At 36.6% G+C, this 27,953-nt stretch overlaps 1 protein-coding gene and 1 long non-coding RNA gene across 2 annotated transcripts in view; both read right to left on the reverse strand.

Annotated features, from left to right (window-relative positions):
* The window catches only part of LOC127529423 (uncharacterized), a 131,512-nt gene extending 107,299 nt beyond the window's left edge, over positions 1-24,213 (reverse strand). Inside the window, exon 1 of the long non-coding RNA XR_007936108.1 lies at positions 24,152-24,213. This is a non-coding gene — a long non-coding RNA (uncharacterized LOC127529423). The remainder of the gene's footprint in view (positions 1-24,151) is intronic.
* LOC127529415 (uncharacterized) lies at positions 19,822-20,427 on the reverse strand. The gene has a single exon (XM_051932879.1). The coding sequence runs from the start codon at positions 20,425-20,427 to the stop codon at positions 19,822-19,824; it is 606 nt and encodes a 201-aa protein (XP_051788839.1).
* Positions 24,214-27,953: the final 3,740 nt, after the last annotated feature.

A 27,953-nucleotide genomic window follows, 5' to 3' on the forward strand; every position in this document is an offset into this window, starting at 1 on the left:
TACCTCAAGATTTTATTTATTGATTAACGTTACATTTCTGGTGATTGTGGTTTGTAGAAAGTTATCATTTTTTCTCATATTTGAACAGTTTTGCTGTGGAGGGGAAAAAGGTGTACCAAAGCAATACAGTCAGGTATTTTATATTGTCTGCGGTGTCCTGGCACCCTGCCCGGGGTTTGTTCCTACCTTGCACACTGTGCTGGCTGGGATTGGCTCCAGCAGACCCCCGTGAACCTGTGTTAGGATATAGTGGGTTGGATAATGACTGACTGACTTTATATTGTATTAGCATAAATAAAGGAATATTTTATATGGTTTATTTCTATACACAGCTTGTATGATTCTGAACAAAATTACAGAAAATACATACACAGTATTTACATATATACATGCACGCAAACAAGTTTTTTTTCAGTTTCACATTTTTTCATTTTGTGATGGAATTATAATCGCCATGACTGTAAATCATATAGATTCTCAGGAGGTTAAAGAATTTTATCATTCAGATTCCTGGATGATGTGGAACAGCTAATAATCCTGTGGCTTTGAGGGATTTAATTTCTCTTTTTCTGCTCATCCTTCAGTGTAAATCACAGTCCTTCCTGTGCATTAGCTGTCCAGATGCAGTTCTAACTGATATATGGTGTAACCCTCAAGGCAAACCTGTCTCCTATGATAACATGATTCCCATGAAACCAGGTTGCATTATTATCTATTCCAAAGTGCATTAACACAAGGTGCCTGAAGCCTTATGTACTCCCTCCTGTCACCAATACATACCACCATGCAATCCCCTAACATGTATTTCAGACGAGATTTAAAATGTTTCCATAATAATAAAATAGAAAATAATCCAATACCAAGGCGGCCTGGAGTTGTTTTTCTCTTTCTTTATCACTCAGTCACACAGTGTACTAAACACCAAAAGTAGAAGTCTTGATGTCCCCTGTCATAACAGGTGAACTGATTGATGTCTAAGACAGTGAAGTGCGACATGCTTGATTTCCATATGTCATAAAATTAATCAGCACTGCAAGTCAGAAAAAGGAGTAACAGACAGTTTGTACAACAAATGTATAATATTTTTATGAGTTAGCATTAATTAATATATTATAATAATCCAGGATTAATGATACATTATACGTAGCAGAAAGAAGCACATTATTTGTTATGGAATAACCAGCAGGTTGTGTTTTATATATTCAATTTACGTTATAAGCCCTGGTCACATTTATGCAACCTTTTAATAGTTCAGAAAAATATATTATCATTAATGATGCAAGTAATAACAGTACTCATTGTACTCATTGTAACACTCATAAGAGTGTTGCATATTCTGCGACCTTCTAAATTCTATTTTGAAAGCATAAAGGTTTGCATTTAAGTATGATGGTAATTGGTTTTATAAAATTATACAATTATAAAATATACAAATTATATATAATTTAATGTATGCCATTCAAAAGCATATTGATAAGGAGTAAAACAATTTCTTTAAATATATAGTACTGAAAAGAGGTACTTGTAAACTTCTTTTAAGTTTTCAGTGTGTAACTGACTTTCCCATATTTATTTTGTATATAGTTCAAACCACACTTGTCTGGCTCAGAGATTTCGGAGACTGTCAGGCATAAATCATATGAAAACATAATAATAATAATAATAATAATAAATTTTATTACTGTGTATCCTGCATAAAAATCTTAAGTCAAGGTAACAACAATGAAGGGGACTACAAAAACTCATGTGTGATATGAATTAAGAAGGGAAAAACAATAAAGAGTCAGGTCATGTGTCCCTTGTAGAAAAAGTAATGGCCATTTTAGTGCACCTTAGGAAAAGAAGAATTCCCCTGCCCAAGCAGTCCACCCAGTTGTCCGATTGTTTTTCAGAATGGCCTCTCTCTAAAAAAAAGTATTTATATTGATGTTTTACATGGTAGAGGCTAAAGATTCTCTTTAGTAGGTTTATTTTTATCTTCAAACATTCCTAAATATTACAAGATCTTTCTGAAGGCAGAATCAAAAAGACAAAAGAAAAATGCATGGCCTAATAATAATGGAAACGTTGAAGGTAGCCTTGCTGTATTCCAGTTTTGGACATTGCTAGGGACTGTTACAATTAGAATTTACACAAAAATGTAATGAAAAGGATGAGGATGCAAGACAAAATTGAAATGTGAAGGCAATTTTGTTGCAAAAGCCAAATCTTTCTTTGAAAAATCAAAGACCTTAATACCAAAAGCAAGTTTTTTAACAAGGAAATGATTTTTTGTCATACGAATTGCACACCAACGCAGTTATTATCTTAATCTCAGAAACGCATGTGTTGACCTTTATGCCATCATTCTGATTATATCATGTATTGCACATTTCTGAAACATTCTGGTAAGATTGCTATGGCAACCAATGATGCTTTCCTCTCAAAATGGCAGTACCAGTATCTAAACAATGCATAATAGTAAAATTATTTAACCTTTTCAGGAATCCTACTAGATGAAAACAAAGACCAAAACTGAATTCTTTAGGTAACAAGAATATTATACAATATTTCAGAAAATCTCATAAGAAATAATGAAAAAAACACCAATCATAACACAGAGATCTATATACTTATTTTCATCTTTTGAACTATTACACTCCAAATCAAATCTTCCACTGCAACACACAATTCTTTAAGTACAAATCAGAAACTTTACTAAATGCTACCTGTCTATCTTTCCTCATTATTCATCTCAAAATCAACATTTTACAAAAATAATGGAATTTAGCCATTCATAAAATGCCTAAATATGCACGAAGCACCATAATTCAGTTAAAAACTACTCATCATCCATATATAAATTGTCTAAAATTGTCTAAAACATACCCAAGGTAAGATTCAACCTCTGAGCAATTTCATAAAGCACATGCATTTTTTGACCACATGTTCTGGGAGTGTCTACCCTCAAATGATTTGCAAACAAATATTTATATATCTCTCAGAAATGCTTGGATTTGGAATAATATAAGAAGTGATAAAGGTTAGCTTTAAAAAAACAAAATTCTGTTTGACTGAAAGAATTCCAGTACCCCAGTCTGTAAATCAGTGGGAAAGCAGTGCTGTATAATATCTCAGATTGGAAAAAATAAAAAAGGATCTGTTCAGAATGTTTTCAGAAATTGGAAAGGATTTGTTAATGTAATTCTAACATAAACATGCTGGGCCTGTGCTCAACCGTTTTATTTCATTTGCTGTTGCATTCTAGGTAAAGACGTTTAGATAGAGCTCTGTAACAGTATGGGTGGGGGTTAACTGCTCACTTTCATCCAGTGCCTTTCTAACATAATATGTATTTGCCAAGGTTTTGTTTTTTTTCATTTGATTGAGTTGTATTTTGTTTCTTAAATGAAATTAAATAAATAATTGAAAAGTCTCAAGATTGTCAGGAATACTCTTTGCACTTTAGCTTTCACCAACAAAATGTTTAAATTGAAGCACATTTGTGTTGGAACCAAGGGAACGAGTGTTTAGTGCTTTTAATAAAAAGTTAACCTAAACAGTGTGCAAAAAGTGTGGTGCAGGCTATAATAAATGAATAAATAATGACATAAAAACAGTGTTCTAGAAGAGCGTAAAATCAATCAATAAATACTGCATAAATATTCCAAATACTGGCTAAATTCCAAGATGAAGCACAGTCAAGAGTTGTCCTTTAAAAGAATCTCAAACTTTAGTGTATCTTTCTGCATCTTACATGCTCACTCTTTCAGATCTCCTCAACAATAGCAGGCACCTTTAAACAAGAGCAGTCAACCATTTACTGGCTAGCATCCAACTGCCATCCCTCAGCATCTATGTGGATCCTGCAAGCCCTGCTCAATTCTCCCAAAGCCATCCTTTCGTGTCTGTGGATATCTCTGAGATGTTGGCTGCTCCCGCTGTTCTGGAGTATTCTGCAGGAGCGACCCTATCCCCAGAGCACCACTGCTCAATATGGTGCTTCTTCTTCGACTGCTGTACACTCTTCCCCAGTGCACCAGCTCTTACACGATCCTGACTTTCATCTTTTTTTAACTATATTTTAGTTTTACCTCAACTTACTCTTTGCTCTCTTCCCTCTTTATATATCTTTCTGGAACTCTTTCAATCTCCCCATGACCTGCCTCAGGCTCCTTTTAAACTCTTGTGGATGCAGATGTCTCAATTACAACATTCAGAGTATTAATGAGGAAACCGGCCAGACTGATCGTATCGCCACATGCAAACGCAACCAGCCAGTTTCCTCATTAATTAACCCTTGGCCCGTTGCAAATCCGTGGACCCTGTGCACACTTTGTTTTTGTTTTTTTTAAAAAACTCTCATTGCCACGTACCTGTTAAAGCATAACTCCACACAGTCAAATATCACAGATCTGTTTAAAAAACAAATATTACATGACTTGTCCACTACATTCTTGATTCTAGTCATTGCCATCAGGTCACAAGTTTAAAGTTTCAAGGATAAAAAGCAACAGTTTCATTCATCCGAAATGCTATTAATGTTCTAAATTAGTTCAACTTTAATAAACATCCACAGGGTAATATCATAGGATGAAGATGTAGCATTTGCATCATTTATCAGTCATTTCTAAATGTCTGTTTAATTTTCAAGTATCATGTTCACTGCTATATTTATTTGTAATAAATTTATGGATGATGGCTGTGTTCTGTGTGATATGTTTTTAATGTTTTGCTGAGGTCTCTCTGTAAGACTTGCTGACAAACCAAATTTCCCACTTGGGACAATAAACTTGATTTGAATTGACTAGTAAAAGCAAATATAAGAAACTGATGTAATGTTGACATACCTCTTAGCACACATTATATGCATTTTGCTCTATCCTCATTTTTCATTCTGATGAAAGAAAGCTTTTTTAAAACTATCTGTTTCTTTAGTTGTTTCTAAATGAAAGTAACAACAAACAGAAGCTTTGGTTGTACATCAGTGTGCCTTAAATAGGAGTAGTTACTGTATCACACTTCCATTAACATCTGTACGCTCATCATCAAAAGCCTACTTTAATGACTATCAGGTTCTGCTGCCAATGAGTATATTGGTGTTGATTTTTGTTATTTATTATGTTAAGTTTTCTGTTTATATTATTTTATATTTTTGTTATGATATAGGCAGGGTTTTATCCCTGGATCTGTTGTATTTTATTTATTTTGTATTGTTCCTTGTGCATTCTTTTGTAATTTTATCTTTCAAAAAATATTTCTGTCTTCTCCCTTTTTGTATATTCCTTTATATGCTGAGCCTAAGTGGGAAGACCCCTGATGCTACAGCAGTGAGACAGCCCTCTAGTCAATTTTTAACCGTATGAAAATATTTGTTTGTCTTTCCATCTTGTTGTCTGCATTTTGAAATCCAAGACCTTTTATGATTATTGTGAGTACCTTTATGATTTCCTGGTTTATGAACTCAGCTTTGGATTTTGGATTCTTTCTTTGGATTATAGACTTGCGTTGTTTGTCTTGTGGTGTACTTTGTTGGATAGTTATCTGGATTACATTTTTGTTCTTATTTTTTGTTAATATTTTGCCAATAGAAGCTTTAATCGTGAAGACATTTTTGATAAGGGTTAATGATCACTCCTCTCTCTTTGTTTGAGAATTATAATTATGTAAGGGCGGAGTGGTGGCTCTGAGGCCAGTTTGAATCCCATATGTGCCAGAAGTGATTCTGCTCTGTTGGGATCTTGAGAAAGACCCTTAACCTGCAATTGCTCCATCCTGGGTATGACGTTAACCTGCATCTAGCCCTGCAAGTAGGTCCTCCAACTTCCAAGGAAAACTTGAAGCTTTGTGGAGGAATTGACACTCCAGCCACTGTAAAAAAAACCTCACACTGTTCCTTTCCATTTGAACAAGTGTAGTGCTGAGGTGTCACCCATCCTAATCTGGGATCCTGAGGTGGTTCGATGTGTGGTGGGTGCGGTAATGTGCTGCGTCAATACATGCTCTCAATCCCTCCCTCTCTTCTATAAGCTTAGCTTCTTTAAGGAAAGTTTGGAGCCAGTCTTACTTTGTTTCTAAGCCTCATATGAGTATTAAGGCCTAGTTTTTTTTTTAAAGCGAAGCTTTGTTACAATTTGTTGGCTCACAAAACTTAGTTGTATTATGGTCTTAATGTCAATATTGCCTTGAAAGCATGCTAAAATGTCTGCCTTTCTGATTTTTTTCAATTGTCAGTTATCAAGTCAGTCATTTTCCAACCCACTACTGTATATCCTAACATAGGGTCACGGGGGTCTGCTGGAGCCAATCCCAGCCAGCACAGGGCGCAAGGCAGGAACAAATCCTGGGCAGGGAGCCAGCCCACCACAGTTTTTCAATTGTTCAGACACTTTTGTTATTCATATTTTTAGTTGGTGTCAGTGCTTTTTTCAGTTTATTTTGTTTTTGGTTTAAATTGATTTTTGTGCATTTTTTATGTTGTTGCTGCTATAGAAACAAAAAGTATAAAGAATTTTAACAAGATGAAAGGGAGACAAGACAAAAACAGACAAACCGCTGGAATCCTAAATTGGCCAGCGTCTTGAGGTCACAATGTGTACTCAGGTTTGTAAGTAATGCTAAGTTCAGATAAGTAAGCAGGGCTGCTGCCATTTAAGGCTTTATAAGTTGAAAGAAGTTTTTGAAATCAGCCCTAAGCCTAACTGGGAGCTAATGTAAGGATTTGAAAACTGGAGGTATGTGTTCATATTTTCTGGGTTGTGTAATAATTCCTCCAGCAGCATTTTGAATTAACTGAAAGCTGCATAAAGAATGATCAGAACAGCCAGTGAACATTGCATTGCAGTAGTCAATCCTGCTAGAAATAAATGCATGAATTAATTTCTCAGTATCGTAACACCTAAATTGCTGATTCACTAAAAGAAATGGTGATTCCAGGTAAGTTAAAGAGTGACGGAATGTTATTGACGTCAGGATCATTTCTTCCAGTAAGAAACATTTCTATTTTTTCTGAGACAAGTAGTTCTCATCCATCCACTCCTTTAACTCACTGACAGAATTAATGAAGGACAGCATCAGTGAAACATCATTTGATCTAAAAGAAAGATATAACTGGTTGTCAGCTGTGTACAAGTGAAAATGAATGTTATGTTTTCTAATGATAGTTTCCAGTGGAAGGATGTAAATTGAAAACTATAAAGGTTTGAGTATGGAGCCTGTGGAACACCATATTTAACTTCTGAATATAATGATGAAGTACTGTCAGCACAGTCCTGTACTGTTACGATTTGATACATAAGAACTCAACAAGGCAAGCACAGTGCCTTTGAGCCAAATGTAAATGGTGTCAAATGTTGTGCTCTTATCCAACAACATAATTACTGTGGAATTTCCTTCATCAAGGGATATCAAAACGTTGCTTCTGTATATGACGAGTGCAGCAGTGAGACTGGAAATTCTCAAACAATTTGTGGAGTGTAAGGTGAGACTAAAGCTGTATGGGAAGTACTTTTTCAAGACAAAAGATAAATATGAAATGGCTCTATAATTATTAAGCGTAAGTGGGTCTAGCTCTGGCTTTTTAATAGGTTCTGCTGTTCGATTAAAAAATATAATTGCAATGCATCACACATTTAAAATTTTAAATCAAAATTAACTATATTCATGGCAGTTGATCATATTTCCTTCCAGCTTATTATTTTTTTAAAGGAGAAATAACTCAGTGATTTATTTTTAATACAAACAGTTTTAATAAACACTTGCCTTGGCATAATAAATTATTCAGTTAGTTTATTGAACAACTAGCAAAATACCCGCGCTTCGCAGCGGAGAAGTAGTGTGTTAAAGAGGTTATGAAAAAGTAAAGGAAACATTTTAAAAATAACGTAACATGATTGTCAATGTAATTGTGTTGTCATTGTTATGAGTGTTGCTGTGTTTTATATATATAAAATACACACACACACATATAAACATATATATACATACTAGCAAAATACCCGCGCTTCGCAGCGGAGAAGTAGTGTGTTAAAGAGGTTATGAAAAAGTAAAGGAAACATTTTAAAAATAACGTAACATGATTGTCAATGTAATTGTGTTGTCATTGTTATGAGTGTTGCTGTCATATATATATACATATACACATATACACACACATATACACACATATACAGATATATTATATATACATATACACATACATACATACATACATACATATACACACATAGATGCACTCACAATAACATAGAAATCAATATAAACAACATTAACATCATTATCATATGAGAATATGAAGTAATATATAAGAAGCACATTTCATATAAATATAAATAATTAAACAGTAAAATCTTCTTGTATAATTTGCTACCGTGGCTTTTCGTTGGTCTGTCCAGGATATTTAAATCACCTGTAGCTTGCAAACTGTTTCACCTATTGACTTGAAATGTGGTACACATATAATACGTCACGTCTGCTATCCGCTTTATGGGTGATGATTGTATTACTCTTTTTATGTTTATTTTATTTTAGAATCAACTCCTATCTGCGCACACCAGGGCGGCCGTGGGCAGATGCGTATGGTGTATTCACTCCATGTTATCGTGCATTGCGCTGTCACTGGTATTTTGATAAAAGAATTTGAACAATATATAAGAAGCATATAAATTATTAAACAGTAAAACATTAACATTTAAGAAGTAAAGTTACATTGAGTACTACTGCAGTGCCTTCGGGTATACCTCATTTTTTCTTTGCCCATTACATGCTTAAATGTATACATTTTTTGGTGTACCTACCCGAGAACACGCGACATATAACCGACCGTGGGAGAAGCATGGATTTTAAAGAAGCGTTGAGTTCATCTGCTGGTCTCCCTCGTGGAATAACTGGTAATATTTCACTAAAATCTACAGCGAGTAAAACGACATTACCTCCTTTTTTTTTGTACGATCTCTGAGATGTTGCTTTTTTCGGTTCAAGGCTTCATAAGCTCTTTTATGTTCCATGGTGTACTTAATAAGTACTAATTATCCCAATCCATCATCTTTGAATGTTGCAAGACTTTCGCCTTGTATGTAGATCGGGGTAATTACATTCATTGCATTCCTAGTGTGAATCACAATCTGATTGTATGGGTTGTTACCTGGCACTGTAGGGTTGCCACCCGTCCTTTAAAATACGGAATCGTGCCGCGTTTGACAATGAAATTGCGCGTCCCGTTTTGAATCAATAGTGGACGGGATTTATCCCGTATTTTTGTAATCATTTTTTTTTTAAAGCAGCGTCTCATGCAAATCATCCCACACGCATTTTATGAAGATGCCTCCTTTCCTACTTTTGATTGGGTAATACTTGATGTCATCGTTAGTTTGATTGGTGTTTTTAACTGTCCAGTGAGGAGGGCGTGTCTTTTAAGTACAGTCTGCAAAGTGTTGGCACTGAGATGTGGCGTCAGCGCCATACTTGAAGCCCCTAACGTTGCGGTCAGCAAGTCGGCTAACATCCGCCATGTGCCGTCTTTCAGTTGCGAGAAGCAGATCATAGAATGCTTGAAACTGTTGCCCCTAACGTTGCGCCACGGCGTGTGGTTCATTTATACCTCGTGTCTTCTCATTAAACTTTTATCTCGCGAATATGTTATTGCAATCCGCAGCGGGAGCGTTTCTATAAACTTTATTGATTACATCTTGCCTGAAGAAGGGGCCTGAGTTGCCTCGAAAGCTTGCATATTGTAATCTTTCTAGTTAGCCAATAAAAGGTGTCATTTTGCTTGGCTTTTCTCTACATTCATAATGGCTAACACGGTACAACACCCTAGTACTATAAACTTTATTTAAACTTACGTTTTACACCGTGGTTTGTTTCCCTTATGAACATGCTTGTATGCTTAACTCGCTCCGTTCTCAATTGTTTAATTAATTTTTTGCTCTTCGCTGTTTGCGGCTGTTCCTCCATTTCCCCCTACTTCGTTCTTTTATCTCGCGAATATGTTATTGCAATCCTTAACGGGAGCATTTCAATAAACTGATTGAAAATAGTTTTGCATTTACCTTTTTAGTAAAAGGCGAGCTTTTAAGCCTGAGAAATCACCCCGTAAATGCACACGTTTAATTGCACATGTGTTAATATGTATGCTTACACAGTATTAAAAGACAGTCAAAAATTAACATCATTTACCTTCGTTCCCGCGTGCGACTCGTGCTGTAAATCTCTTCCTTGTTTTTAGTTCACGTGATTACATAGGAGGCGTGATGACGCGATACGTGACTCCGCCTCCTCCATTACAGTGTATGGACAAAAAATATGTTCCAGTTATGACCATTACGCTTTGAATTTCAAAATGAAACCTGCCTAACTTTTGTAAGTAAGCTGTAAGGAATGAGCCTGCCAAATTTCAGCCTTCCACCTACACGGGAAGTTGGAGAATTAGTGATGAGTGAGTCAGTCAGTGAGTGAGTCAGTCAGTGAGGGCTTTGCCTTTTATTATTATAGATTTGTGTAACAGAAACGAATAAACAGTGAAACACTAATCAGTGAAAAGGTCAAAGTAACTTTTTTTTTTATTATTATTATTATTTTAAGCTACATCACAATGCAAAATAGTCTAGTACTTTGAATGGTTCTGTCAATAATTCTGCCTTTAAAAAGATATGAAGATGTAAAATAAGACATTATTGATTTTCTGGCTATTTTTTCAGCAAGTTGCTTAAGCATATCAGTTTATTTGCATTGATTGTTTAAGGAATGACATCGAGATACAGAAAACAAATGTTGACAAGGGACCAACATCAGGAAAGATCATTTTACAAATTAACTTAGTTACATTACTTGCTACTTTCAAAAAAGTAACTAAACATGTTCTGTAGGTACGTATTGTAAAATATGAGTTACAAACTGTGCTTTTTCTTTGCATTATTTTTTCTTCTAGTAGAGATATGAAACCCATTCTTGTAATCAAAATAAAATGCTTCCTTGAACAAAGAGCAAAAAAGAATATTGTAACATTCATTACTACTCCATCCCAGATCAAGAAAGACGATAATATAAAGGAGGACAGACTGAAAAAAACCTTTTAAATATGTACCATGGTTATAGATACAGGATAGCATGATTTGGTTATTTATTTACAGTAAATGTTTCAAATTACACATAAAATGTATCGATTATGAAGTAGAAAATAGATCCAATTATTTTAGCCTTCAGCTCAAATGATTGGAAATATTAGCACAATCAATTTGCACTGATTATTGCCTAGTTTTATTGATTACAGTATCATACAGGCCAATCTAGGTTATAATGTAGGCTACAGGTGGTCACATGCAATTAATTAAACAAAAATATCATACCATATCTGCTTTGGGAGAAGTGTGAGTGAGGTATAAGGAATTCACTCTATGTCATCTGCTCTTTAGCTGCTCTGATATAGGTAGCACCCGCACTGTGCTGTTTCATGTCAGATATCCCTCAGGGTCAGGGCAGTCTCACAGACATTCAGTCTCCCACTTAGACGTGTATCTTGATAGCCTCTTTTAATGGGCAGACTTGGATTATCAGTAATGTTTACAGTGCATCTGTTGTTCCGGATGTTCCACTATACTTGACAATGTGACTTTTTTTTATTGTCAGTGTGTGAACATTGCAATGATGATGCTGATGCACAATTTCATGGAGCAAACTGAGCTAGTCTGTCTGCAACATTAGTGCACCACAGAAATGAAAGTTACTCACCCTGCTTGTTGAACTGGTTTGATTTTTACTATTTTATGTTATTCTATGCACTTTAAAGAGCTAGTGTATACACAGAGAAAATATGGGATGGATGGCGTCCTTTATTGATCCAAAGCCACCTTTACCACAAGTCAGTATATGAAATATCTGCTCAGCCAGATCTGCCCTGGTCCACAGTAAGGGCTGTTATTGTGAAGTGGAAGCATCAAGGAGCAACAGCAGAACATCCATGTGCAAACCCACAGAGCAAAGCCACCAAGTGTGTAAAAATTGCCTATCCTGTGTCGCATTACTCAAAGCAGAGTTCCAGATTGCCCCTGGAAGCCATATCAGCACAAAAATGGTGCACCTGGAGCTTCATGGATTTCCATGACCATGCAGCTACAGAAAAGCCTAAGATCACTTTGCACAATGTCATGAATGAGCAGTTGTCGGCAACCTTTCAGCGGTGTTGTGCCGAACCTATAATACAATGTTACTCTGTGTTCCGACATAATTCTACACGTTTTGTTATATATAGTATCAAAATTGGTCCGGTTATAATGGGCTTCAAAAATATACTTTTGAAGCCCATTATAACTGAATCTTATATTATCGCTCATTCAATATTTTAAAAAACATACGATCAAATATGAAAAGAATGTTATGTCAAATTTTTTTATAACTACATTCGGTGGCTTTATTTTTGGTTCCAGTTATTTGACTAAAATAAGTAGTTTGTTTTTTAAAGCCAGAAAGTACCCTTTTTATAGCTTCACTTTTTTCATCAGTCTTTAAATGTGGACTGATGTTTAGTTTGATAATGTCTTTGTACACTTGACTTACAACACATGACACTTTCATAGCATGACGCACACACAGTACGATCCTTTTGTTGTACAAATCCATACTCATTCATCAAAGAGTCTTGAAATCAGTGAACATTTTTGTCTTTTATGAGTCATTTTAGGGCAGTATATTACTTAATAATAAGAGGTTTGTTTTAACGTACCACTGCATTGAACACATGCTTTCCTTTACATGTGAGTCGCACGTGCAAAACATAGGTGGGGACGCGAAACGCGAATGCATGAGCTGTAATTAAAATATATTGACAAGAGGTTGGTTTTAACATTCCACAGCCTGCAATGAACACATGGTTTCCATTTACATGTGAGTCGCATACACAAATTGTAGGTGAATGCACGAATGTGTGTGCTGTAATTAAAATAAATTTTTTACTATATTTCAATTCAAAATACATTGATAATCATTCCACGTGCCACGCTTGGCATGTGTGCCGTAGGTTGCTGACCCCTGGTGTACAGCATACCACCACAGGACTCTGGAGAGGTGGAAACATATTATTTGGAGTTAAACATTATGCCTTACTATCTCGCAGTTTCATAGATGAATATGGATTTGGAGGTTGCCAGGACAACAATACTTGCCAGACTACATAGTGGCTACTGTAAAATTTGATGGAGAAGGAATAATGGTCTGAGGCTATTGTTCAGGGTTTAGACTACTCCCCTTGGTTTCAGTGAAGGGTATTGTTTATGCTACAGGAACAGCTTAGAAAGGCCATTTTCTGTTTCAGCATGACTGTTACCCTCTGCACAAAGCCCGGTCCGTAAAGACATTGTTTGATGAGTGTGGTGTGGAGGAACTTGAGTGGCCCTGACCTCAACTCTATTGAACATCTTTGGGATGAAGTGGAATGCTGATTGCAAACCAGGTCTTCTCATCCAACATCAGCACCTGACCTCACAAATGCTCTTTTGGCTGATCAGGCCCACAGACACACTCACAAATCTTGTGGAAAGTCTTTCTAGAAGAGTGGAGGCTGTTTGCAGGATATGCTGTATGTACTACAGTATAAGATAAACTTAGTTCTTTTTACTAGGAAATGAAGGGAATGAATCATAAGAAAGTTATTTAAAGGGCTTTCCACTCTTTAGCTTGATATTAATGGCCAATTAGATGGAATTGTCAATAATTGTAGTGACAACAGGGAGACCCAGCTTCTTTTTGTGTATAAGTGTTGCATAGTGTGAAATGTTGAGACTGTTTGAATTTTGTAATACTTTCTGTCACCAAACCTTTTTCGTCTAATATATTTGTTTGTGTATGAGGGGGGGTGACACAGGACACGACTTGAAGAGAAAATCAGACTTAACTACAGTTGCTGGATCTTGTTGCCTTGAGAATGTTAGATCACACATGTAAGGATGGCAATGGATTGCAAATTAACTGATCATGATTTTTCAGTACAGTTTCAGTTTTTCAAAGTATCTCTGACTTTTAGCTTTTTGTCAGCCAATTTACATGATGCACTGGTGGCTACATACAGTAAATGTTTTCCAGATATGGTCATTTCAGCCATAGCATTGGCCCATTCTTTTTTCTTTTTCATTCTGTTGTACTACAACAAATATGAGACAATGGTTCAAAATAACTGCTTGCTTTCTATTCTTGATGCTGCATTGTATGCATTGTACCAGCTGAGCTCTCACTGGTTGCCAACTCTCCCTCACAGAAGTGCCTGCTGATACAATTTAAGACAAAAGTCTGTTCGATTTTGTTGTGGCAAGTTGCAGACTGAGTCACTAGGGATGTCACACTACACAACTAGTTGTGATGAATGCATGACACGACTCCTCATGACTCACTAAGATTATAAATATAACTGACGGGTACGAATGAGAATCACTAATAAGCCATTTATTGAGGCACTAGTTTAAGTGGTTTAGCTGAATGTGTCTGACTAAAATTTGAATCCTATAATTTTAAACTCAAGGCCTCACCTGCGGAAATGTCAATGTATTAATAAGGGTTTAAGCATTCTTACAAAAAAAGGCTGTCTTCGAGGAAAAAAAAAATGTTCCTGCTGTTACATGACCCAACTGTTTCTTTTGTTTGGATTCACAGACTGATGAGTTGATTCTTCCCGATAAATAGTGTGCCCTTTTCATTTTTGTGCTGATTGTTTGAGATGCCCAATTCAAAAGAAATTTTATCATTTGAGAGTTTAAAAAAAAGATTATTTGACTTTCCTGTTAATGACATATTTGCTAAAGGCTGTTCATTTTGTATTAGGGATTGAAAAATTACATTACTGGTATTTTAAGTAGAAGGATAAAACTTAATTAATAAAGCATAATACAGCCCTTGAGTTGGCTGAATTCCTAAAATGTTTATCTGTGTCTGTCAGGCATGTAATTACTGCAATGTTTGTCAGGAAGATAAAATGCAATATGTATTTCAAATTAACCCTATCAGACTTATCTTTGCAAATTGCTTGCATATTCCATTTTTGCCACGATTATTACCCTAGACAGAAATTAAATTAAATATTGTTCATAAAACTGCTACCATCTAACCAGGATACTTAACAGGCTCAGCGTTTGGAATGACGAGATGATGAAACATTATTAGTGACTTTGCTGTCTTTGGACATCAAAGCTATTTGTAATTTTAACCATAATGACATTTTTAAACTGTATTAAACATAGTCTACCAGAGGATATATGAACAATTGTAAAAATGATTAAAAACTACCTTCCTGTATACAAAAATAGCAATGTATTTGATGAAATTTGTTGACCAGAGTGTTGTTAGTAAAGCTTAAGGCTTTGTAAACATTTTTTAAAGTTCTGCATAAACAAGCTTAACCTTATATGTTCTCATGGAGTGATTGGGCTTGGTTTCTTTTGTTATGTTTGAACGCTCTTCTCCAGACATACTTTAGATATGATGCAGAATTTTCATCGACAGAAGAGGCAGTTTGCCTCCCACCTTTTTTTTTACTATAAATCCATCTTTCACTTGTTGCTGTTTTTCTTTTACTCCACTTTACTCCACCAGCCACTATTCTCTGTTTCTCAGAACTCTTCTCTTTAAAGGATGCTGCTTAAAAGTTTGTAAAGACCAACCATAGTTCTTTAAATGCTTCATTTAAACTGTGAAATCAATGTTTAAGTAAAATCTATTTTAAAAGAAAGGCTTCATCTCCACCAACAGCCACATCTGCATAGGGTAACCTGGAAGGCAGCACAAGACCCCAAAATTAATCAGGCGTATGCAGAAATATTTGTTATTTTGTTTTTCTGGTTTTAAACTGGTCAATCAAGCCTTCCTTAACCCCTTTCCGTTATCCCTGAGACAACTAGTCTAGTTGTTGAACGCACACCCGATTTTACCCAGATCGTGACAGACGGCGTCTATTGGAAGAGCATTAGCAGAAGCAGTAAAGTTGAATACAGGCAGATGAAAGTGTTTTCTCATGTTATATATATATATATATATATATATATATATATATATATATATATATATATATATATATATATATATATGTATGTATATATACACACACACTGTATATATGAGCTATAATATGCTTTTTGGCTTATTGCCTTGATAGTTGATGAGCAAGGTCCCCACTCTTAAGTTACCATTTTAGGGGCTGAAGCATAATACGGGCCAACTACAGGAAAGATGTAAGGTTGGGAGCATGCACTGATATGGCGTGTTGCAGCAACCACCATGACAGTTCAAATCCCCAAGATGTCCACCTGTCTGATAAATATAGAATATGTCAATCCCCATGAATGTCTTAAGGCAGAATTGCTATTTATTAATTTACATACGAAACTCAAAAGCAGTTCTGGGATCATAATATATGATGATCTACTATATAACAACAGCACTGAGGCAAGGATAGATGCGGACTTCCCTAACCTGAGATGCAGCACAAGCCCATCTTGTATTTATCCTGCTGCTTGGAGGCTTTAATTTTCTTGGCCTGAGATGCTGCTCAGCTTGCCATTTGGTTATGATTCTTTTTTGAGAGTGCAGATTATACTGCTGCCTTCTACAGCCCCTGGTAAAAATTATGAAATCTCTACACTTTGACATCCTCTATGTTGTGGAATACATTCTGGAATCACCTTGTAATTTGCATTATTAAAACAAATTCCCATACAAATCTAAAAATGCATATTAGACTGCAGTCAAAAGAGAGTGCTTACAGATTTTAATGAGCTGTTGGACTTTGAAAATTCGAAGGAAACATGGCCCCGACTAGAGAGTTGTCAATTGAAACAATGGAAGGATAATAGAACTCCTTCAAGAAGAAAATCCAACGTGGCGCCTGGCAAAACATGTTGGTTGTTCCATGTCAGCTGTGTCCAAAGTTTAGTGCACTATAATCAAAAACGGGGAGGCTATAAAAGGAAAACATATGGATAGGCCAAAGAAGGCATGAAAGCATCAGGATAAAAAACTCAAAGCTATACGCATTGAAAATTGAAAACACACAACAAAACAAATGAGAAACAGGACTCAATGTCTGTGACAGAACTGTTAAGAAATTGGCTGCATAAAATCATATTTACATATAGAAAAGCCAAATGAAAACCAGCACTAATACCTAAACAGAAGAAAACAAGGATACAGTGGGCTAACAACCAGCAATCATAAAGGGTAAATGATTAGGTGAAGGTGATATTCAGAGATCAATCATGAATTTACTGTACATTGGCCAAGGACATGATGATGGAATGTTTGTCTGGTGCTGTTCTAGCAAACCATATAATGATGACTTTCTAAAAAGAATAAACAAATTTCACCACTCATTTATGATATAGGGTTACATGTCAGGTGAAAGACCAGGTGAGAAGGCAATGAGATGGTTACCTCAACAGTCAGTGCTTAGGTGTACATTAAAATTTTGCACTCTTTTTGGTTATGATGAAGTCATTTTCCAGGATGATTATGCATGTTTCCATAGAGAAAAGAGTCCTAAAGCTTTTCTTCAGCAAAGGAATATCAACTCAGTCATATGGCCAACAAACAGTCTGGACCTCAATCTGATTGAAAATTTCTGGTGGAAAATAAAAAAATTGGTTCATGACAAAGCACCATACAACAAAGCTGTTCTGTCAAGTGTTATTCAATAAAGCTGGAACTGGGTGATGTACAATATTCTTTTTCAATAGTGAAGTAAATGCCTCAGAGAATTCAGGCCGTCATAAAAGCCCAAGAAGGAGCAGGAAAATACTTATTGTGATTTTTTTAGTTGATTTTCCACAACACTGAGTGATTCCATAAGTTGTTTGTTTACTTGCTCTGGAAAACAAATATGCCATTAATATAATTTAGTTTGAGTTATGTATTATGAAGCCAGAATGTTCAACTGTTAAACAAAAATTGTTTTGTGTTATATCTGTGATTTGTTCATTTGCTAGAAGATATGAAAGCTGGGTGAATATCCTCTAAGTGTGGTGAATCCAGAATTGTTGATTGGGGTTGTACACAGTGCTGTTAACCTGTGCTGGGGAGGCAGCATTAAGAAGAAAGACGCCTCACGCCTGGACAAACTGGTGAGGAAGGCAGGCTCTATTGTTGGCATGGAGCTGGACAGTTTAACATCTGTGGCAGAGTGACGGGCGCTCAGCAGGCTCCTATCAATTATGGAGAATCCACTGCATCCACTAAACAGTGTCATCTCCAGACAGAAGAGCAGCTTCAGCGACAGACTGCTGTCACTGTCCTGCTCCACTGACAGACTGAGAAGATCGTTCCTCCCCCAAACTATGCGACTCTTCAATTCAATTCCACCCCCGGGGGGGGGGGGGGGGGGGGGGGGGTCTTTGGTGGGAGGGGGGGGGGTAAACGTTAACATTATAAAAAGTTTTTGTCTGTTTTTCACCTGCATTATTATCAATCTTTAATTTAATATTGTTTTTTTTGTATCAGTATGCTGCTGCTGAAGAATGTGAATCTCCCCTTGGGATTAATAAAGCATCTATCTATCTATCTATCTATCTATCTATCTATCTATCTATCTATCTATCTATCTATCTATCTATCTATCTATCTATCTATCTATCTATCTATCTATCTATCTATCTATCTATCTAACCTTCATCAGCTTTATAGTGTCTTACTGAGCAGGATCACTAGCACTACTCTTCAACTCATATGTTCCTTTTAAGGTACTCATCTCTTCCTATTAGGAAAAAGACATTTGAAATGTTTTGTGGAAGAAATACAAATCAAATATCTTACTGAACATAAAGAATTAGATATTTCCTCAGATGAGAATCCTTCTCTGTAATTTATATAGGGTCCCTTCTCTTGTCGTTCTGTCCCACTTCCTCTAATTTCATTTTCCTGGTTTTGGTTCATTTATGTTGTTGACTAGATCTCCTATTTGTTACATTGATTCCTAAATGTATATGATTACATGATCTGAGTATCATATTTAAGAGATGGAATATAATAGCATTTTGATCACTGTAATTATTTGGCATAAGGCCCTTAACCTGCAATTGCTTTGTCCTGGGTATGATGGTAATCTGCATCCAACCCTGCAAGTAGGTCCTCCAACTTGTAAGGGAAAATTTAGGGGTTGGTGGCAAGATTGGTACACCAGCCATTGTAAAAAAAAAAAACCTCACACTGTTCCAGTGTGGTGCTGAGGTGTCACCCAACCTCCCAACCTCCATCTCTCTTTCTATCTCTTTCTCTCCCTCTGTTTCCTGGCATGGCAGTTTGTGCTTTCAATTCTAGAATATTTTGTATGTCACTTTGTCACTATGGTTACATATTAGTCATCAATCTATATTCTGAACCTGAGGATGATAAGGAGCTGGAACTTGTCTAGATTGCATTGCATGTCAGAATATTCTTAGCCACATACTCTATCTTCTTAACTTGTCTATTCTTAGATAATGAGAGAAAACTGGGAGCCCAAACAGAAGATTACAGCATTTTTTTGAAAAATTCGTAATTGAAAGCATGCACTAATGATGCAGTTCTCCCTTTTGCAGATTTCTTTGAGCAACTAACCAAATGAAATATAATTTAATTTAGTAAGTTTCATAAATCCTATAATAACAAAACAGTCCACAAAACAAGCTTGAACACAATTTGAAATGCCAACTTTTACAGTTTTAGTGATTTTGTGAATACATTCTCCTCAAAAATATATCAGTAGCTTAGCATCAGGCAGTGAGATATCCTGCATGTGACACTGCTTACATAGATGCTTTTCTAAAAATCAAACAAATCCTGCTTTTTTAAATATGTGTATTTTCAAGTATTTTCTTCTTCTTTCGGCTGCTCCCGTTAGGAGTTGCCACAGTGGATCATCTTCTTCCATACCTTTCTGTCCTCTGCATCTTGTTCTGTTACACCCATCACCTGCATGTCCTCTCTCACCACATCCATAAACCTTCGCTTAGGCCTTCCTCTTTTCCTCTTGCCTGGCAGCTCTATCCTTAATATCCTTCTCCCAATATACTCAGCATCTCTCCTCTGCACATGTCCAAACCAACGCAATCTCACCACTCTGACTTTGTCTCCCAACCGTCTAACTTGAGCTGACCTTCTTATGTACTGATTTCTAATCCTGTCCATCCTTGTCACACCCAGTGCAAATCTTAGCATCTTTAACTCTGCCACCTCCAGCTCTGTCTCCTGCTTTCTGGTCAGTGCCATCATCTTCAACCCATATAACATAGCTGGTCTCACTACCGCCTTGTAGACCTTCCCTTTCACTCTTGCTGATACCCGTCTGTCACAAATTACTCCTGTCACTCTTCTCCACCCATTCCACTCTGCCTGCACTCTCTTTTTCTTCTCTCTTCCACAATCCCCATTACTCTGTACTGTTGATCCCAAGTATTTAAACTCATTCACCTTCGCCAACTCTACTCCTTGCATCCTCACCATTCCACTGACCTCCTTCTCATTCACACACGTATTCTGTCTTGTTCCTACTGGCCTTCATTCCTCTCCTCTCTCTAGAGCATATCTCCACCTCTCCAGAGTCTCCTCAACCTGATCCCTACTATTGCTACAGATCACAATGTCATCAACAAACATCATAGTCCACGGGGACTCCTGTCTAATCTCATCTATCAACCTGTCCATCACCATTACAAATAAGAAAGGGCTTAGAGACAATCCTTGATGTAATCCCACCTCCACCTTGAATGCATCCATCACTCCTACCACAGACCTTACCACTGTCACACTTCCTTCGTACATATCCTGTACAACTCTTACATACTTCTCTGCCACTCCCGACTTCCTCATACAATACCACAGCTCCTCTCGAGGCACCCTGCCATATGCTTTCTCCAGGTCCACAAAGATGCAATGCAACTCCTTCTGGCCTTCTCTGTACTTCTCCATCAACATCCTCAGAGCAAACAACACATCTGTGGTGCTCTTTCTTGGCATGAAACCATACTGCTGCTCACTGATCATCACCTCACTTCTTAACCTAGCTTCCACTACTCTTTCCCATAATTTCATGATGTGGCTCATCAATTTTATCTCCCTGTAGTTATTACAGTCCTGCAAATCCCCTATATTCTTAAATATCGGCACCAGTACACTTCTCCACTCCTCAGGCATCCTCCAACTTTCCAAGATTCCATTGAACAATCTGGTTAAAAACTGCACTGCCATCTCTCCTAAACACCTCCATGCTTCCACAGGTATGTCATCTGGACCAATGGCCCTTCCATTTTTCATCCTCTTCATAGCTGTCCTTACTTCCTCCTTGCTAATCCGTTGTACTTCCTGATTCTTGATCTCCAACGTCATCCTACAGACCACCATCCTATGCTGCTTAACTACACTTTCCCCTGCCACCGCTTTGCAGTCTTCAGTCTCCTTCAGATTGACTCTTCTGCATAGGATGTAATCTACCTGTGTGCATATTCCTCCACTCTTGTACATAACTCTGTGTCCCTCCCTCTTCTTAAAATACGTATTCACCACAGCCATATCCATCCTTTTAGCAAAATCCACTATCATCTGACCTTCTTCATTCCTTTCCTTGACAAAATACCTACCCATCACCTCCTCATCTCCTCTGTTCCCTTCAGCAACTTGTCCATTGAAATCCGCACCAATCACCACTTTCTGTCCCTTGGGTTCACTGTTCATCACATTATCCAACTCAAGTATAATTCAATTAAATAAACTTTAGACTGTGTTAAAATAATCAAGTTTTTCATCATGCAGGTTTTATAAAGAACACTTTCACATATAGGAAGATGGAAATGAAAGGCTAAATAATACCAAATTGCTGTACTTGTGTTTAAAACCTGGCCTAACTCTTTCTGCTTCTGGAAACATATTGCTACTTTTTAATGGAATAAAATTACTTTGCTGCTATTTATTTCCTTTTAATAATTAAAAATAATCTAATCTTCAAGTGTAGTACCATATCTTTCCTGAATGCAAGAAATTGCCATCCTGATGGCTTTCTCCATTCATGTGCAATTACTTGGATCACAGCAAAATCATGTTTTAAAATGCAAGGCAGTACCCCATAAACAGGTGATCTCTGAGTTGCTAGACACCAAAACATCCTGCAGTAAGGCACATCTTACTAGTGTGACACTAGGGGTCGCTGTTGCCCCGTGAACGTCCAAACACCAGGTAAAAGTCCCAGTAATATTTTTAATTATTTCAATAATATGCACAAAGCACCTCCACCTCCACAATAATCAATACAATAAATCAATCCTCCACTCCCAGCAGCTCCGTCACACTTCCTCCAAACTCCGGCTCTCTCTTCTGGGTTTCCCACAGTCCTTTATATAGTCCGTGACCTGGAAGTGCTTCTTTCCTTCAGTCCATGTGATTCCATAGCACTTCCGGGTCAGAGGGAAACTCTTATCTTTCTTCAGCCCGGAAGTACTTCAGTTCTTTCGTCCCCGTGACTAGGGAGTACTTCTGGGATATAGGTAAAATAGCAATCCCTATGCCTCCCTGCAGCGTCCCCTGGCGGCACCCACGGTATCCAGCAGGGCTGTGAAGCCGAACTCCATTTTCCATGATGCCCTGCGGGAATCCGGGGCATCTCCATGTTGCAGGGAGGACTCCATCTAGCGGCCTGGATGTATTGGTTGGGATAAGCTGCCGGCCATCTCTCACACTAGGAAGATTAATTTTTAGTCCAGAAGGTTTGATGATGACTCCTCCATTTACTTTCTTTTTTTCCCCTTTTCTTATTTGCTTCTTCGCCCTTTCCTTTAAAATTGCTAAAGAACTGTTTACAAAAAAAAAAAGAAAAGAAAAAGTGGTCATTTATAATGTATCATGCTTTGTGACTTCATGGTCGGTAACTTTGCTTGCCATCTAGCTGCACGTTCATTATTTTTGAAAATGAAATTTTAAAAAATGACAAGTTGTAGTAGGGTTATGACAGACTAATCAAGAGTTGACTTATTTTTGACCCGAAACTTGAAACAGAAATGTATTTTTTGTTACACTGTACACCTCACACTCTCATTACTTAATGATATATATTTTATTTTTCACTGTATCTTTTCTTAGTTATCTTTCCACAATTATTCTTAATTTGACTTAGTAAAACCTTTACTTGGCTGATTTCAGTTTTACTTAATTAGCCGAAAAACTGACACAATGCCAGTATGAGTAGAGTCCAGAATCAGAAAATTCAGTTCAGGGAATCTACCACCACAATACAGCTAAGAACATCATTGTAGTCAAACATATAAACTTAGGGGTGACAGGTAAAAAAAATCTTCACAACTTCACCATGTAATGTGCAGTGAAATGAAGAACTGGAAAGCATCTTGATATTTCAGACTGCAACTTGTGATGACTTCTTTTATTGAATGACTCCACGGCTAGTCGTAAAGCATGAGATGAAAGCCCTAAAAAACATTAGGCTTGCCTGCTAAAATAGTAATAATAAGAAGAAGAATGGTGGTAAAATGATCAAAAGTGAAATATTTTTTAACATCTTGAAAAAGTTCAACTTCACTCTGATGAACCAGTCAACAGCATTCTCCACTTAGCCACCCAATTCTGAATATGGTTATGGAGAAGGAAATGGATCAACAAGTGTTGGAGATGAAAGTAGAGTAGAGAAGCAAAAGACACAAAGCTGTTTGGTTCAGTGGATTATGTGCATTTGTTGGATGGTAACCACCCTGGACAAGGAGATCAGTGCAAGAATGAAGGCTTTCTGACTTTTGAACAAGATTAGATTTAAAATCTACTTGATTATTGGGCCATTATCAGATTATGTCAGACTACTTCTGAAGTACTTGAAAACAGACTACATTGGGAGGAAAAGTTTAATTTCAGGTAAAATTCATGAATTATACAACCAAATATGAATAATTTAAGCTAAATTAAAAACATAAATACAGACATAAATAAAACTCTCTTTATGCATGTATTTTAAGATAAAATGATTAGCTTTTAGTTCCAGTATAGTACATGTATTTATGGACTTTTTAACTAGAATAGGTGAAAGGGACATTCTTCTTCTTATTATTATTCTTTTGGCTGCTCCCGTTAGGAGTTGCCACAGCGGATCATCTTCTTCCATATCTTCCTGTCCTCTGCATCTTGCTCTGTTACATCCATTACCTGCATGTCCTCTCTCACCACATCCATAAACCTTCTCTTAGGCCTTCCTCTTTTCCTCTTGCCTGGCAGCTCTATCCTTAGCATCCTTTTCCCAATATACTCAGCATCTCTCATCTGCACATGTCCAAATGAACGTAAATACAGTAAATGCAAACGCACAAAATAGTGACCTATGAACAAATCATGACACGTCACTCTGCAAGCTTCTACAAATAAATCAAACTAACTTTCTATAAGAAAAAACTGACACAGAAAAACATCTATATATTTTCATTGGCTTATTTAGTAAATAACTTTAAATATATTAAACACTGTCCCATGGGTATAAATAGACTACAATTACATTGATCTCATCAGTTTCACTGTTAGTTATAGAGTCAAATATAATGTACAGCAGTCTCCATCTGTATTCCAGCTGCCGACGATTGTCTGAGTAATTACTCCCTAATTAGGAATTATTTTCCACGACTAAAATAAAGACTTTAATAAGGGCTGCCAATTTTAAAGGCTACATCTGTTCAAGTTCTAATTTAGAAGAGGTATTACAGCTCTTGCAACAATAGTAATGTATGTTGAAACATTTTGTTCTGGTAGGTGCCATAAACTCTCTTTATCCATCTATTAGATTTTTCCTTTTAACAAACAAAGCTCCATTAGTGCATTAGTATCCCTATGAATTTCTTTTATAGATATTGATTACAAAATTAAGCTGCTTTTAATATCTTTACTTGAATTGTTTTTGAATATTCTAATTATTATTGATTTTATTTCTTCTTTTTGATATCTCTCAAATATTTTTTTCCAAACTGAAATAAACAAGAAAAATATCTGAATTATTTTATTAAAATTAAACAGAAAGAATTGGTACTATTTATTAGAACAGTACATGAAGAGGAAACCCTGCTAGGTGAACAACCTGCCCAAACAGGGTACTGTAGACTGAGTAGCACTTAGGTAGTGGAAAAAAGGGAGGAAGTTTTGAGAAGGAAAGAAGGTGGGCATGTAAGGAGCTGAGTGGGAGATGGTCATGAGGTTAAGGAGAAAGAATGTTGATGTAGTAACTACTAGTGAAATTGTGGGAGACAAAGAAAAACCGTCTGAAGCTGAATAAATCAGGTCTGCAAAAAGTGCGACTGACTTAGTGAAATGACACATCTGATGAGGAAGATGTTACACGACTGTTAATGGTGTATTAGAGACGTTAATATTGTGCATGTTGGCAGGGATACCCATTATACCAGATACCGTATTGAGTGAACTCACCTGATATTCTGGGAAGTCAGACTGAGTATTTTCTGTAAAGTAATTTCTGTGTTGGATTCGTCAGAAAGACTTGCATGCCTGTAGCCTGGAGTTGAGCGGATGAAATAGGCATCAGCATGTCATACAGAAGCTGAATGACAGATCTGTAGGAACTCTGAGTAACTGTGAAAAGCTTTTGGCATTGTCCATTTATTTATTTTTGCGTGTGATATACAAGTGAAATGACCAGCTGCTGTTTTGTGTGTGGTGCCACAATGTTCTTAAGCCACGACACAGGCCTGCAATGTTGGGTAAAGGACATTTCATGTAAAAGACACTGGGAGTTCATGAGTGTTTATTGGCAGGACTTGTTATATTGTTGTGTATGCGTGTAAATCTGTTTCCGAGGACCAATTTTACCTAATTTTATGAAACTAGTTACTAAATATATATCAGGGGTGTCCAAATCTGACTCTTTAGGGTTGCAGTGGCTGCGGGGTTTCATTCGAACTACTTTTTTAACCAGTGACCAGCATTTGCTGCTAATTGACTTCTTTTGCCTTAATTTTAATTGCCTGGATTTTCAAGACTCAGACCCCTTAATTGTTTCTTTTCTCCCTAATTAACAGTCAAACAAAAATGAGATACAAATTGAGCCAACACATGATGAGCTAACCTGTGTTTATCATACAATATTTGAGAAAAAATAAAGGTGCAGGTCTCGGTAATATTGTAATCTAGTCATGTAAACAAAACATTTTGGCTGTGCTCTTAGAAGAAAGTAAATCAACAGTTTTGGAAATGTCTGGCATTGCAGAATGAGAGCAGCAACAGGCCATGGAATTAAATAACAGCTTTAATTAACAACAAGAACCAGTTCTAATTAAGAAACTGGCTGGAGTGGAACTGATTGGAGTTGGAGGTCCCAAATAGCTGGTCATCTCACATTTTATGTTTGTTTGGCTTCCCTTTAATGATTAAGTAGCAATTCTAAGGACTAAATCTTAAAAAACACAGCAATCAAAATGAAGGGAAAAGAAATCAATTAAGAGCAGAAATTGGTAACCTTAAATTGGCCCTGTTAAAGAGAGTGTGTGTTTTTACTGTACATGAGTGGGACTCTTCAAGCTCTAACAGATCAAAAGGTGTCACTAGCACAAAATAAAAAGGTGCTTGAAGAAGAGTGAAGAAGCCAAAGACACCAAGCTGTGAGATTCAGTTCATTATGTCCATTACTAGATGGCCTCCACTGTGCAACTCTGAATTGTTTAAGGAGGTTCCAATTTGGTGGATGAATGAATACTTTATATCTTAATACTATATGTATCAAATGAATGGCAATATGGTGGCGCAGTTTTTAGTACTGATCCCTCTTTGCTTTATTGACATAGCATTAAATATTAGCCTGATTGCATCTTTGTAAATTTCGCATGTTTTCTCTGCACAATTGTGTGTGAATTTTCTCTGGGCACACCAGTGCATTCCTACATTTAATTGTGCATATTTAATTGAATAGTAAGTGTGTTGTTTGGACTCGCAAAATTCAAATTTTAATCAGATCAGTACATTTTTCCAGCATGTACTATATGTTTTTGCTTTGTTCATATGGGGTTTTCTCTTGGTACTACAGTTTCTTTTCACATTACAGTAATAATTTTCAGATTACTTTGAATAGTATAAACATTGTGAATATGTGTGTGTGACTTGAGATATACTGGAACCTTGGCCAGTGTTGTTTCCTACTATGTGCAAAAACACTCTGGAATAAATAGATATTTTGTAAAATCTTTGGAGCCTGAGAAGTCGTAAAGGGAGTAGATAGATTCATAGTCAAGGGAGTAGTTTAAGACGTTTGAATTATTCACCACAGCCAAAAACCTAAACCAAAGATGAAGTTAAAAAAAAAAAAGGAAAAAGTATTCAGACCCATTCACTTCGTTCACATTTTTTATTATGTTGCAGGCTTATGCTAAAGTATTTTTTTTTTTGTTTTTAAATGAATTTCTTCCTATATCAGGCAATTTTCAATTACTCAGGATGAGAAATCAAAACAGGATTTTAGAAATGTTTGCAACTTCATTAAAAGCAAAAAACTGAAATATCACATTGACCCAAGTATTCAGACCATAGTTCAGTACTTAACTGAAGCACGTTAGTCAGAGATAGCAGCCTTATGTGTTCTTTGTTATGATATGACACGTTTTGCACAACTGGATTTGTGGATTATCTTCTAATTTTTCTTTGCTGATCCTCTCAAGCCATGAAAGGTTGGATGAAGACCATCAGTGGACACTTATGTTCATGTCTCTCCAGAGATGTTCATTTAGGTTTAAGTCTAAATTTGGGCTTGTCATCATCCTGTTGAAAGTGAACTTTCAGCACAATCTGAGCTTTAGATTGCTCTAGAACAGGTTTTCATTAAGGATATCTCTTTACTTTGCTCCGTTTTTCTTTCCCTCATCCTTGACAAGTCTCCCAGTCCCTACTTATGAAAACAACACCATAGGATGATGCCTCCAACCCTGTTTCACCACTTAAATGGTTTTGCACGGGTGATAAGTGTTGCCTGGTTTACTCCAGACATGACACTT

This window comes from Erpetoichthys calabaricus, chromosome 10, assembly GCF_900747795.2.
Source record: "Erpetoichthys calabaricus chromosome 10, fErpCal1.3, whole genome shotgun sequence".
NCBI lineage: Eukaryota > Metazoa > Chordata > Cladistia > Polypteriformes > Polypteridae > Erpetoichthys > Erpetoichthys calabaricus.